This window comes from Euleptes europaea, chromosome 7 (genome assembly GCF_029931775.1).
Source record: "Euleptes europaea isolate rEulEur1 chromosome 7, rEulEur1.hap1, whole genome shotgun sequence".
Lineage (NCBI taxonomy): Eukaryota > Metazoa > Chordata > Lepidosauria > Squamata > Sphaerodactylidae > Euleptes > Euleptes europaea.
In genome coordinates this window covers 21,890,698-21,904,696 of record NC_079318.1, presented here as the reverse complement: position 1 = coordinate 21,904,696, position 13,999 = coordinate 21,890,698, and the positions used below count along the sequence as shown (strand labels likewise).

Below are 13,999 nucleotides of genomic sequence, written 5' to 3'. Positions count from 1 at the left end.
AGATCAAGCTATGGCACCATGCTGGCAAATTTGGTGGAAACTATCCGAATTGTTTTCCAGACTTTGAAGAGCTGGTACCACTGGATCAAGTGCATCAGTTTTGTTGAATAAATTTCAACTAAAAAGTTGTAATTTGATTTTGAATAGATGTGCAATTAATTGTTACTGTTTTGCAATTTTATTGTTGTTGTCTCCTTCAGTGTGTCATGCAAACCCCTATTTTGAATAATGTTTTTATAGGATAGGGCAGGGGGCGCTGCAGTTGAGTTTGTGGAACCACGAGGGAAGTGGCCCAAAAGGTTTGGGAACCACTGATCTAAATGAAATGAATCAGTGTGGACTTTCTAGTCCCCCCAATTCATTTGTAAACAAACACATATCCCTAACAGAAGTGTTTCCACCTGATCCTATAAGCAGATCCATCTATAAAACAGTTTTATAGGACTGGGCTGTTAGGCTGGATTTTGCATACTGCAAAAAGCCATACTTGGGTGGATGAGTTGCTTGTTATTTTGTTTGCATTGTGGTCTCTCATATTTCTGCATCTGAGACTCTTGAATAACTAAAGTTGGTTCCAAACACAATAACTCCTTTGCTTTGGCACCAACTGCTCTCAAGTGTAATAAAGATGAAATAAATACCACTTAAAATGAAGTATTTCTGGGCGTCCTTTTGTTTTGTTTTACCCTCTTAAGAATGCTGCTTTCTCTCACATCTCAGACCAAGAAATAACAATCTAATTTCCAGTTGTCCAATTAGTTTGTATCCAAATAGTTACTTGGAGTATATTTCTGACTGTCTCAGGAGAAGTGGACGAAGAAAAAAACAAAACAGGGAAGGCGATTCTCAAATGGAGAGGTATTCATTCATATTACAGTGTTACCCTTTAAGGAAACACAAGTGTCTTAATTGAATTCCCACATATTCGCACACACATACATATTTATTTACAATGGCAGCCAATGGGATAGTGTGGCAGATGGGGGAAACATGACCCGCTGCTGAGGAATGATTGAGAAGGACAGGAGTCCCCATGTTGCAAATATAAAGTGGTGGTTCTAGCCAAAGTTTTTGACATTTTTTGAAGAGTCATATACAAGAACCCATTGCAGGGGAGTCCAGTGGATCTTACGATGCCTTTTGCTTATTCTCTTGATTCCATCAGAATTCTTTAGGTCCCATTCAGACATCACCATGATGTCTGTTTCTTTATTATATATTCTCATGGTGTAAGCATATGCCAAGATGGGCTATTAGAGTGGCTACATATCAAAAGGAGATCTCCAGTTTGTTTGGATTTTATTTAGGTATTTTTACACAGTTGTTTTACCCAATAATAAATAAATTATTTGGAATTCAGCACAGAAAAATGATATGCTTCCGTTTAACTTGGCTTAAACATCTCTGTGTTTCTGTTATTATTGTTTGTGAGAACAGTTTCAAAATTGTTCTTCTGTTGTATCATAAGCATATAGTAATAACACATTGTTTCATGTTCTACATCACATGATGGTGAGGGGTCTGGAGACCAAGTCCTATGAGGAAAGGTTGAAGGAGCTGGGTACGTTTAGCCTGAAGAGGAGAAGACTGAGAGGGGATATGATAACCATGTTCAAGTATTTGAGGGGCTGTCATATAGAAGATGGTGCTGAGTTGTTTCCTGTTGCCCCAGAAGGCCGGACCAGAACCAACAGGTTGAAATTAAATCAAAAGAGTTTCCGTCTAGACATTAGGAAGAATTTTCTAACAGTTAGAGCGGTTCCTCAGTGGAACAGGCTTCCTCGGGAGGTGGTAAGCTCTCCTTCCATGGAGGTTTTTAAGAAGAGGGTAGATAGTCATCTGTCAGCAATGCTGATTCTGTGACCTTAGGCAGATGATGAGAGGGAGGGCATCTTGGCCATCTTCTGGTCACTAGGGGTGTGGAGGGGGGAGGTAGTTGTGAATTTCCTGCATTGTGCAGGGGGTTGGACTTGATGATCCTGGTGGTTCCTTCCAACCCATGATAGACACTCCTGCAGTGCCATGGTAAGCAGAGTTACACTTTTTCAAGCCCAGTGATTTTAATGTACTTAAAAAGAGTGTAACTGCTTAGCATGGCATTACCAGCCAGTCAACAATCACACACCTAAACGGTGCTAACTACAGCCTCCTCCTGTTTCCACAGTCACCTCACATCTCCCACCAGTAAGGATATGGGTATCTCCTCTCCCCATCAGCCACTACTCCTCAACAGATGGACTACTGGAGATCATCTGATTCGTCTGTGAAGTCATCGAGTCACTGCGACGTCACTGATAAGCAATCACTTGGGTTGTTAACAGTAAAAAGGACTGAACAGCAGTGCGGGCAAATACAGTCAAGGACTGTGAAGGCAAAGGACAAAAATAATGTCGAGCAGAATAGTGTCAGAACTACACAAATGCATGTCTATAAGTTAATGTATAGAACAATTGTTGTGACACTCAGAATTGTTAATGGATTTTCTGGAAGAGGCTTCATATGTATGTGAATGGGCATGTGTATGTGTTTAAAAGATAATAACAAAAAACTACACAAATGCATTTGCAACCAGTTCTGGACATTACTAGAAACAAGAGGAGGTGCTTTATAATACACTCAGCGACACAAACTGAGGCAAATAGTTTTCACTCATACCTTGATGACACAGTGAGAGAAATGTTCACTTCAGCACATTACAGAAATGAGAAGAGCCCAGCCAGGTGTTTTAGCGGCAAATGTAGATTGGCATGGGAAGCTTTAGGTGAATTGGAGAGAAAGATGTAGCAGGATTTGTTGGCCAGTTGGAGAAGAGATGCTTCCAACATTCTTTTCATCCGAATTCCTCCCTCATCTCTGGAGTTCCCAAATCACCTGGTCTTTTTTTCCAAAGAGGAACAAGCACACTGGGAATTCTCCATTGTGCCCTTTTTATTTCCAAGTTTTGCACAGAGCTCTGTGCGCGTGTAGCTGGCCCCCTTTTAGTGCCATTGGTCCCCCTGTGCCACTTTTCCGCATTCACCTTATCAATGTGCAAGTGTGCCTTGAGCAGACAATACCCCAAAAAAAAGCAATCTTGATGTAAGTGTATGTAGCGCTTCTCTCTGAGAGAGCAACATACACCTTGATTAAGCAAAGGATTATCAATGTTGAGAGGCAAGAACTTAGAAGTTTAGCTTCTGGCAGATGCTCACCACTATGATGGGGGCTATCAAATTCTCTCCCGGAGTATTTCTCCTGTCTTACTATTCCCCACCTTCGGAGAGCTTATATGCTAGCCCGTTTTAATGTTCTCCCTTCTGCCATTCTGTCTAGGAGATATAAGAAAATTCCATACTCTGCCAGTATGTAATTGTGTTATGGGAGAGATAGAAAGTACTGACCCTATTCTTTTTTACTGTCCTTTTTACTGCGAAACTCGTGCTGCACTTTTAAACCCTATTTTATCAAACTATGCTAACCAAGCTGATGACAGTAAGATGAACTTGTTGTTATCTTCCCGAAGTCCTGAGATCATCGAATCTTAGCCAATTTTTTTGATGATGTAATTAAGAGACGAGGTAAAATGATGTACAGTAGCTAGTTTTATTCTTACTGATTGTACTTAGTATGCCAATAAAGGTACCGTATATACCCATGTATAAGCCGACCCGCGTATAAGCCAAGGTGCCTAATTTCTCCCCAAAAATGGGGAAAAATTAGGCACCCGTTTACTAAGCAGTAACTATGTCTGGTGGGACCTCCTCCTAAGTAAGCATGCAGAGGTTTGCAGACTTAGCAGACAACATTATTGTGACATACATAGGGTTGCCAACCTGCAGGTGGTGGCTGGAGATCTCCTGCTGTTACAACTGATCACCAGGCGACTGAGATCAGTCCACCTGCAGAAAATGGCTGCTTTGGCAATTGAACTCTATGGCATTGAAGTCCCTCCTCTCGCCAAACCCCACCCTCCTTAGGCTCCACCCCCAAAATCTCCAGGTATTTCCCTATCCAGAGCTGACAACCTCTGAACATACAGATCCTGAAAGTTCAGAAAAGGAGACTTAAAAGTGGTAGCTGAAGATGGAGGACAAATGTTGGTACCTATATAAGAAGACAAGTAAACATAACCTTTAGAGCCAGAGTGGTACAATGTTAGACTTTTGGACTAGGGTCTGGGAGGCTGGAGTTCAAATCCCCAACTCAGCCTTAAGGCTTATTCACCTTGGCCCAATCACTTTCTTTCAACCTAACCTACCTCAAAGGGTTGCTGTGAAGACAAAAGGAGAGAGGGGGAGAATAACTGAGTTCATTGGAGGGAGGTTAGAATAAAAGTAGACAGATAGTTCCATCATCTTACCATAATTTTTATTGGTCTTATTCTGTCTGCTTTTGACTTGCTCAGTCCATAAGGTAGGGTAACGAGAAGCTATGTCTAGAAATTAAGGACAACAAAATTAGATACTGAAAATGTAAATCAACAACATATGATTACAAGATACACCTTTTTGAAGAACATGTGTAAAAAAAAGGTGTCGTGACAATATTTTAGATGTACCTGTGTGTGTGTACCAAACAGAAATGGTTCAAAATAAGCTGTCTTATATAACCTCAGAAGCAAAAGATGGAATATATGGTTATGAAATCCACACACAAATTTCCTGGCACAAATTTCAGGAATGTTCACATCTAAGAGCATAATTCCTCAAAGGTCTAGCTGATTTAGTTATTTTAGCAAGATCAAATTGCACCAGAAGAGTCTCATTTTAGATTCCAAAAGTATTAGTCAGTCAGACAGACATTGCTGGGTCACCAGCATGACATGAGGCACTTATAAATGAGAAGCTTCCAGATTGTGGGTGACGCCGGCTAAGACAAAGACAAGATTCTATTGGTGGGTAGCCATAATTTTAAAAAATAAAAATACTGATATCTTAATAGGAGATCATTAACTCTGGAGACTTTCTGCATTTGTGGGTTGGGGGAAGGTTATTTCCCCCATCCAACAGGAAATGACTGATTCCTTCCTTTTGCTGTTCATGGAGGTTCTGTCCCTCAGGAGCAGCATTTGGGGGGACTTTCTAGACTGTAGAGAGAGAAGGGAGAATCATGCTCTGTAAACAGAAATCCATTTGTAGACCCCTGCCAGTGGATCCTGGCCCATATTGAATAAACACATGGAAGTAGATTAACAACAACAACTGGAGATTTTGGATGTTGATATATTCACAAGGAGAGGTTCCATGTTTCAGTGCCACAACACATATTTCTCATGTAGAGGGGGGTCTCTGGTTAAAATCTCTGGCACCTATAGCTAAAGTATTTTTCAAGGTGTTGGGAAAGACTCCACAGAGCGACTTCCATCCTACATACCAATCAATTTTTATTTCCAAGGCCTTCCTGGTCAATTTGTAGACATGCTCACCTTCTTCATCACCTTGGGGCTGAGTCTCCAATGCAGGGGCTGAAGCACCATCTGAATTCAAAATGGAAAAGATTTGCAATAAGACTACAATTATGAAGGTAAGCTAAACATGCATGAGGGGTGCTACTGATTTACACATAGCCAGTTGATAGATAGGCAAATATGGAATTAATGCAGCATATAAGCATAAAAATGTTACACATTTACATGATATTTTAATGTTATTGTCTCTTGATAGCATTCTTGGAGGTTCTTTTCAGGTGTAAGAAACCTCCTGTGCATTTTGACAAAACTTTGCTTGGTAATGGGGAAAGATCTGCTTGTACAGTAATACCAAAACAATTCTACTACATTGGATATAGGTGGTACCATATTCTGTAACAGGATAGCACTAACACAGCTGGCCTTTATGAAGCTGCGTAGGTGAGTCACCTTAGAAACAGCCTTCATCATGTCCCCTCTTTGCTCATTGGTTCGTAGTTGTACTGCACACATCAACAGGGTTTCATTTCTCAATGGAGGTCAGTGCCAGAGTACATTTGGAGATCCCACTGGAATACTGCAGGCTATCTACGCAGGGCCAGCATGCTGATACCTCAAGTAACCTCTGAAGAAAGCACAGCTGTCTCTGATCACCATTCCAGTGACTTCTGACGATGACTCTATCGAGTTTATTCATCGTAAAAACTAATGCATTCCCTCCGGATGTTGCAAACGATCTGTTTTTGCGATACGAGTATCACTGCGCGATGTTCTCTGACATTTTTAAGCAAAGCCGAACTAAATGAGAGGACCAGAGTAGATGGCAGAAGAGAGAGAAAAGGAAAGGAGTTGACATACGAAAGCCAAAAAAAATTGTTTGGAACCAGGACAAATCTTTTTGAATAGTGGCTGCGCTGATGAGGGCGTTGTTTGAATGTGTTGAAACAAATATCTTTCTGTTTGCACCAGGCTCTCAACAGGGTGCCATAGGCCCCTTCTTATCATATGTACAACTTAATAAATCATTATTTCTGTTCTGACATTAGATATACTACTGGGTTACTGGCATGAAGCTTGAAATCTGGTTACCAGCACATTATCTCCCAGGAAAGAATTCAGAGAGGTGGAAGGACTTATACTGATTAATTCGCGTCAGAAATTGCCTTTTTAAGAAGAGTTATACACAGGAAAACAACCATATTAATGAGGCAGCAAGATAACCTAAGTAGGTTTGCCAGCACCAGGTTGGGAAACACCTGGAGATTCTGGGGTGGAACCTGAGGAGGGTGGGGTTTGGGGAGGGACTTCAGTGCGGTATAATGTCATAGAGTCCTCCTTCCAATGTGGCCATTTTCTCCAGGTGAACTGATTTCTGTTGCCTGAAGATCAGATGTAATAGCAGGAGATCTCCAGGCCCCACCTGGAGGTGGCAACCCTAAACATAAGGAACCTTTCAGACTGAATTCAGTCCAGTTTCCCCCTCCTGTCTCTGCCCCGTACAGATGATGCAACCCAAAAAGAATCAAGCACTGTTCTATGTACTGTCTACCTCTCCTACTGCTGCCTAGCAATAATGACAGTTATTATTATTTTTAAGATCATAAGCTTTTATTATCCTCCTTGGGTAAATACTTACTTCCTTAAATTATCCCTTATCCCCCTGAGCACCCTGTCAGGCTCACAGTAGCTACAGGGGGATCCCCCCTCCAGGATCATTTAAGCACAATAAGAGTGATTCTTGGGGGGAAATTACTTGGGGAAATATTGGGTGGGCTAAGCCGAGCGGGTCAATAATGGGGGGGGGGAGGGTCAATAGGTGCTGCTGTTATTTTAGAATTTTTCCTGTTACAAAAATTAAATCCTGTAGAACATGACAATGGAAAGGGGTCAGTAGGTGTTGCTGATATGTTTAAACCTTTCCCATTCTAAATTAGGCTATGGTGTGTCCACTTCTAAAGAAGCCTACCCTTGACCCAGGAGATCTTAATAGTTATCAACCAGACTCAAATGCCCTATTCTTGAGCAAATTGATTGAACAGGTGATGGCTGGACAACTTCAAGTTTTTCTGGATGAGGCAAGTTGTTTCCTTCCTTTTCAATCTGTTTTTAGGCCTGGTTATGGGACTGAAACAGCCTTGGTCACTTTGGGGTATGACCTGCTCTAGGAGATGTACAGAGGAATACAACTTTGTTGATTCTCCTGGATCTCTCAGCAGTTTTTGATACCATCAACCATGGAATCCTGCCAGACTGGGTTTGGGAGGCACTGTTTTGCAGTGGTTCCAGTTCTACCTGGCAGGTTGGTTTCATAAGATAGTACTGGGGGACTGCAAATCAGCCACTTGGCCTATGGGGTCCCACAAGGTCCCATCTTATCCCCTGCGCTCTTTAACTTCTGCATGAAACTGAGGGATGAGGTTATCTGGAGATCTGGGCTGGGTTGTCACCAATATGTGGATATCACTCACCTCTATGTTGCACTTCCAGCTGATCCAAGAGAGGCTGTAGAAACCCTGAACCAATGCCTGGAAGCAGTTTTCGAGTGGATGCCGGCTAATAATCTGAAGCTTTACCCCAACAAGCCAGAAATGCTACTGCTGGGTGGAAGGTCTGACTCTAGATTTAAGGCATCACCCGTTCTGGATGGGGTTGCATCCCCCTTGAAGGAACAGATCCTTGGTCTAGGGGTGCTCTTGGACCCAGGCCTATTGCAGGTGGCAGCTGTGGCCAGGAGTGCCTTTTACCAGCTTCAACTCATTAACCAGCTGCAGCCTTCCCTGGGCAGAAAAGATTTGGCCACTGTGATGCATGTCCTGGTTACATCTAGATTAGATTACTGCAATGGGGTCTACATGGGGCTGCCCTTGAGAAGTGTTCAGAAACTTAAATTGGTACAGAATGCTGCAACCAGGATGTTGACTGGAGTGGGTTGTAGGGACCAGATTACTCCAGTCTTGGCCCATCTACACTGGCTCTCAAGATGTTTCCAGGTGCAAGCTGCCAGCCTTGACCTTCAAAGTCCTACATGGTTTGGGATGAACATACCTGAAGGACCAACTACTTCCTTATGAACCTGCATGGCCACTTTGGTCATCTTCAGAGGCCCTGCTTCAGGTGCCCCCACCTTTTGGGATTAGGTGGGTGGCAACCTAGGAGAAGGCCTTCTTGGTCATAGCACCAAAGCTCTGGAATTCTCTCCCCAGTGAGATTCATCTATCCCCTTCTGTTGCCATCTTTCACCAGAAAGTAAAGACTTTTTTGTTTTGTTTGGCATTCTTTCAGTGATCCCTCCATCCTGACCAATGTTTTAGTTCCTGTTTTTATGTCTTTGTACATATTTTAACTGTTTTTAATTTGTTTTAATGATCTGTGTTAAGGGGGTTGATTTTAAAGGGTTTAAAATGTGATTTTATCATGTATGTTTCAAATTGTTAGCCACCTTATAAGAACATGAGAAAAGCCATGCTGGATCAGACCAGGGCCCATCAAGTCCAGCAGTCTGTTCACACAGTGGCCAACCAGATGCCTGCAGGAAGCCCACAAATAAGACAACTGTAGCAGCATCCTGCCTGTGTTCCAAAGCACCTAACATAATAGGCAATACCTCAGTAGCCTGGGTGAAGACAGAAAGGCAGAATATAAATTATGTAAATAAATAATAATAATTAAAAGAAACTCCTGTTCTTCAAATGAAAGTGCCAGATATTTCAAAAGTTATTTTAAAAGTTATTTTAGCAAAAATACACAAATAATAAATAAATCAAATAAAAAGAAACACATGAGATGAATCAATACTCTACGTGATATATATAGTGATTCCATCTTCACTAACACCTTGAGTACACAAAGGGGACCCTTCTCTGCAAATTCTGAACAATATATATGTTGGGTGAAGATTAATTTTTTTAAACGTAGAGGCAGCAGAAGAGGAGCAAAGGCTGACAGAAGAAGCAATATAATATTTGTTCTTTGATCTAAATGTTTTGTAAAGACCACCTACCAAAAAAAAATTCTGCAAACCAAATAATAAACTGAATACAAATATTACCTTTGATCATCTTTAATCTGATATTAAAGAGGAAGTTCCAATTCAGATCACATGCAATGACTGGTTTATTTATTTGTTTATTAAAAGATGTATACCCTGCCTTTCCTCATGGTTCAAAGTGGCTTACTATAATAGTGTTCTTTTTAATCCAGTTAAAATTAGAATAAAATAGCAAATCCCATAGCTTTATATGGTATTAAAGGCTGATTTCTGCAAAATCTATTGGTATAAAACATGCTGATGGTACAAAACATCTATTGGGCTAGAATGAGAATTAGGATCTCGAAACCCCTTCTAAGAGTCATTCAAGATATTGATATAATAGAGCATTCAGCCTTAAAGGTAATTTTGCCATGTTTAGGTAAATAGGTTCTGGCAGCTGGCTGGCCTCAGCAGCAAATAGCACAGCTGCAGGAATTTTTTATACAGGCTTCACACCTGGTTTCCCTCCATGTTTATCAGGCGTGGAGCATAGCTGGAGGCAGGTGATAAAATTTATTCACTTCTCCTCGGCTTCAAAATCCAGGCAACTTTTAAAGATGGCACAGAGCATGCTAGCGAGACAAAGTGCCAAAAAGGAAGAAAAATTTATGATCCATATTGAGTTTCTTCAGAAAGTTATGGACACCTGGAGTGTACACATGGCCTGGCAAATGTATGAAAGAAAGATCACCCTCAAGTCATGTGGATATCTTACAATACTTGTTTTAAGCAGCTACTGATTCTGTTCACAAGTGAAATATTAAATAGCTATGGTTGCTAAGGTTCCAGCAGGATTATAAATCACGCATAGATATATAATTTTCCTGTCTGTCACATTAGTTTTGGCAGTTAGGGGGAAAAAAATGAATGTCAGAAATGTATCTCCATTAATCTTGGAGTTAATTTCTCTTGGCTTCCCTGGGAGGTAAACTGGCCCAGTCCTGTCAATGATTTTAGCACAGGCCTGTAAAAAAGTATCAGGATATATCATTAATAATAACAGCAACTGTCTGGCTTGGAATGAGATCCGTTTGCTTAACTCATTACAATAATTCACTGTAGGAGAATTCGAGCCCCAGTTAACTAAGGGGAATGGATGACGTAATGGCCCCTGAGTTCCACATTTTGGTCCTAAACAGAATTGGCTTTATAAAGGGGTTCAGAACAGGCCAAGGCACTGCAAGAAGGGCCACAGAAGAAAAAAACAAAATTTATGGGGACTATGACTCAGCCTTCCATCCTTCCAAGGTTGGTCAAATGAGTACCCAGCTTGCTGGGGGTAAAGGGAAGATGACTGGGGAAGGCACTGGCAAACCACCCCGTAAACAAAGTCTGCCTAGTAAACGTCGGGATGTGACGTCACCCCATGGGTCAGGAATGACCCGGTGCTTGCACAGGGGACCTTTACCTTTTTACATTTGATTTAGAAGGTGATTATTTTCCATAGAATCTTAGAGTTGGAAGGGACCACCGGGGTCATCAAGTCCAACCCCCTGCACAATGCAGGAAATTCACAACTACCTCCCCCCCCACACCCCTAGTGACCAGAAGATGGCCGAGATGCCCTCCCTTTCTTCTTTTTAACTGCCAATGTTACAGATAGTTTTTAGGAATCAGTCTAAGATCAATCTACTCTGCCATGACCCTATAGGGATACCTGCAGCTTTCCACACACAGAGAGCTAATGTGAATGCAAATGCACATCTGAAACATACATCGCCATCTGTATAGTTCTCAGGACCAGCTGAACTGATTAGATGAGGCTTTTAGTGTGGACAGGAATCTGCAACTTGCTCTAGGAACACTAGCTGCTGTGCAGGGCTGCATACCACTAGAACTGGATTGTGATGTGGTGGTTGGAATTAAATCCTACTAATTTCAAAGGAACAGTAGAACATGGGAGTAAATGAAAGCAGTTCATAAAAGGAGATCCTAAATGAGGATTGGTCCTTAGTGCTTAAGGACGCAAATCATGAATGTTCACCTCACTTCTTCAACAGAACTTTCTCCATGCCAGACTATTTCTGCTGGTTAGAAATTCATAAATTCAGATGAGCTTTCTTATTGGCGAGATGTAATGCCCTAGACTCAGCCGAGACTCGAGGGCAATACAATAAAATTACTGCAGAAGAACGAAAATGCCCATTTTGTCCGGATCAAATAGACTCCCTAGCCCACATTGTTTTAGAATGTCCACAAAATAATATCGCACAAAATAAATATATAAAACAGCAAAAGACACTTTCTGAGAAGCGGATACCGCGTTATCTGCTGTCAAATAGATCAGTCAATTGTGTGAAAGATGTGCCAACTTTTCTCCTTATAGTGTCAGGGAAAACATTAAATATCATTTCCCCTTTTTAAAGTGTGAAGTGGCTGATGGATAGCCAGTGGTCAGACCTCACTTGGAATACTGTGTCCAGTTTTGGGCTCCACAATGTAAGAAGGATGTTGACAAGTTGGAGCGTGTCCAGAGGAGAGCGACCACAATGGTCAAAGGTCTGGAATCTATGCCCTATGAGGAGAGACTTAAGGAGCTGGGTTTATTTAGTTTGGAGAAGAGAAGGTTGAGGGGTGACATGATAGCCATTTTTAAATAATTGAAGGGATGCCATGTTAATGAGGGAACTAGCTTGTTCTCGGTTGCTTCAGAGACTAGGACACGGAGTAATGGATTTAAACTAAGAGAAAAGCGATTCCACCTAAACATTAGGAAGAACTTTCTGACAGTGAGGGCAGTTCGATGGTGGAATGTGCTGCCTCCGGGGGTGGTGGTGGTGGTGGAATCCCCGTCTTTGGAGGTCTTTAAGCAGAGGTTGGATGGCCATCTGTCAGGAGTGCTTTGATTGTGGGATCCTGCATGGCAGGGGGTTGGACTTGATGGCCCTTGTGGTCCCTTCCAACTTCATAAGATTTTTGTGATTTTGTTTTGTGATTTTTTTGTGATTTGTTAAATCTAGAGAAAGGAAAAAGGAGCCATAATGCTTGATTGGAGTGAGAGTTAGCGATCTCTTTAAAAAGATGGGGTAACTTTTGGCAATATTCATGACGCCTGTATAAATAGAGGATAGCTTCTCAGTTGGCCACAGGATAGGCAACCAGACCTGAAAACTGTGAGGCAATTGCTCGTGCTCAGTTGCAATGTGGCTCCAGCAGGACACTTTGTCTCTTTTCATTTATTTTTAGTCTGTTCCTGATTGTCCCAGGACTGCCCTTGGAAGTCTCTCAGTCTTGCTGGCGCCACATGTTGAAACAAAATTCAGTACAGTGGCTAAGGGAGTGAACTGTGAATGAAGCAATCTCTGGTCTGAACGCCTAGCACTAGGCAAGGCTCTCTCGCTGGCTCATTCCCCGCTAGGGTTGCCAACCTCCAGGTAATTGCTGGAGATCTCCTGCTATTACAACTGATCTCCAGCCGATAGAGATCAGTTCACCTGGAGAAAATGGCCACTTTGGCAATTGGAGTCTATGACATTGAAGTCCCTGCCCTCCCCAAACCCCGCCCTCCTCAGGCTCCACCCCAAAAACCTCCCACCGGTGGCAAAGAGGGACCTAGCAACCCTATTCCCCATCCACCCCTGCAAATATGGGAACAGAAATACTCATCCATCTTACACAGTTGTAAGAATTAAAACAAGGTAACAGATGTACTGGCAGAAAATAGTGAAGACTTGGAATTACTACTGATTAAGGTTAAAGCAGAAAGGGCCAAAACAAGATTGCAGCTGAACATCAAGAAGACAGAGGTAATGACTACTGGGGAATTACACGACTTCAAGATTGACAATAAAGAAATTGAAATTGTTCAAGATTTTCTATTTCTTGGCTCCATCATCAACCAAAAGGGAAACTGCAACCAACAAATCAGAAGGAGATTGACACTGGAAAGGGTAGCCATGAAGGAGGTAGAAAAGATTCTTAAGTGTAAGGATGTGTCGCTGGTGACCAAGATCAAGTTAATTCATGCCATAGTATTCCCCATTACTATGTATGGGTGTGAAAGTTGAACAATGAAGAAAGCTGACAGGAAAAAAAGTTGATTCATTTGAAATGGGATGTTGAAGGAGAATTTTACAGATTCCGTGGACTGCCAAACAGACAAATAAATGGGTTTTAGATCAAATAGAACCTTAACTCTTCCTAGAAGCTAATGACTAAACTGAGGCTATTGTACTTTGGTCACATTATGAGAAGATTACTGGAAAAGACAATAATGCTAGGAAAAGTTGAAGGCAGCAAGAACAAAGTAAGACCCAACACGCGATGGATTGACTCAATCAAGGAAGCCACAGCCCTTAGTTTGCAAGACCTGAGCAAGGCTGTTAACAATAGGATGTTTTGGAGGACGTTAATTGATCGGGTCACCATCAGTCAGAAGCAACTTGATGGCACTTAACACACAAACAATATATGTAAAGCACTTTGAGCACCTGAAAGCACAAAAATGGTTGCCAATAGGCCTGGAGAAAAAAAATATCCTGTCTCTTTAATAGAGGCTTAATGCATAGAAATGGACAACTAGAGCTTTTCATGACATCGGAATAAATAACATCACCTGGTAAATAACATCCCATCAAGCCCCT

General features: G+C 41.7%; 1 protein-coding gene across 1 annotated transcript in view; it reads right to left on the bottom strand.

Moving 5' to 3' along the window:
* Window positions 1-13,999, bottom strand: part of SMOC2 (SPARC related modular calcium binding 2) — a 191,197-nt gene that overhangs the window by 88,044 nt on the left and 89,154 nt on the right. Inside the window, exons 6-7 of the mRNA XM_056853320.1 lie at window positions 5,405-5,455; window positions 4,340-4,414 (exon numbers count right to left, since the gene is read on the bottom strand). Of these exons, the coding sequence (XP_056709298.1) occupies window positions 4,340-4,414; window positions 5,405-5,455 (126 nt within the window). The remainder of the gene's footprint in view (window positions 1-4,339; window positions 4,415-5,404; window positions 5,456-13,999) is intronic.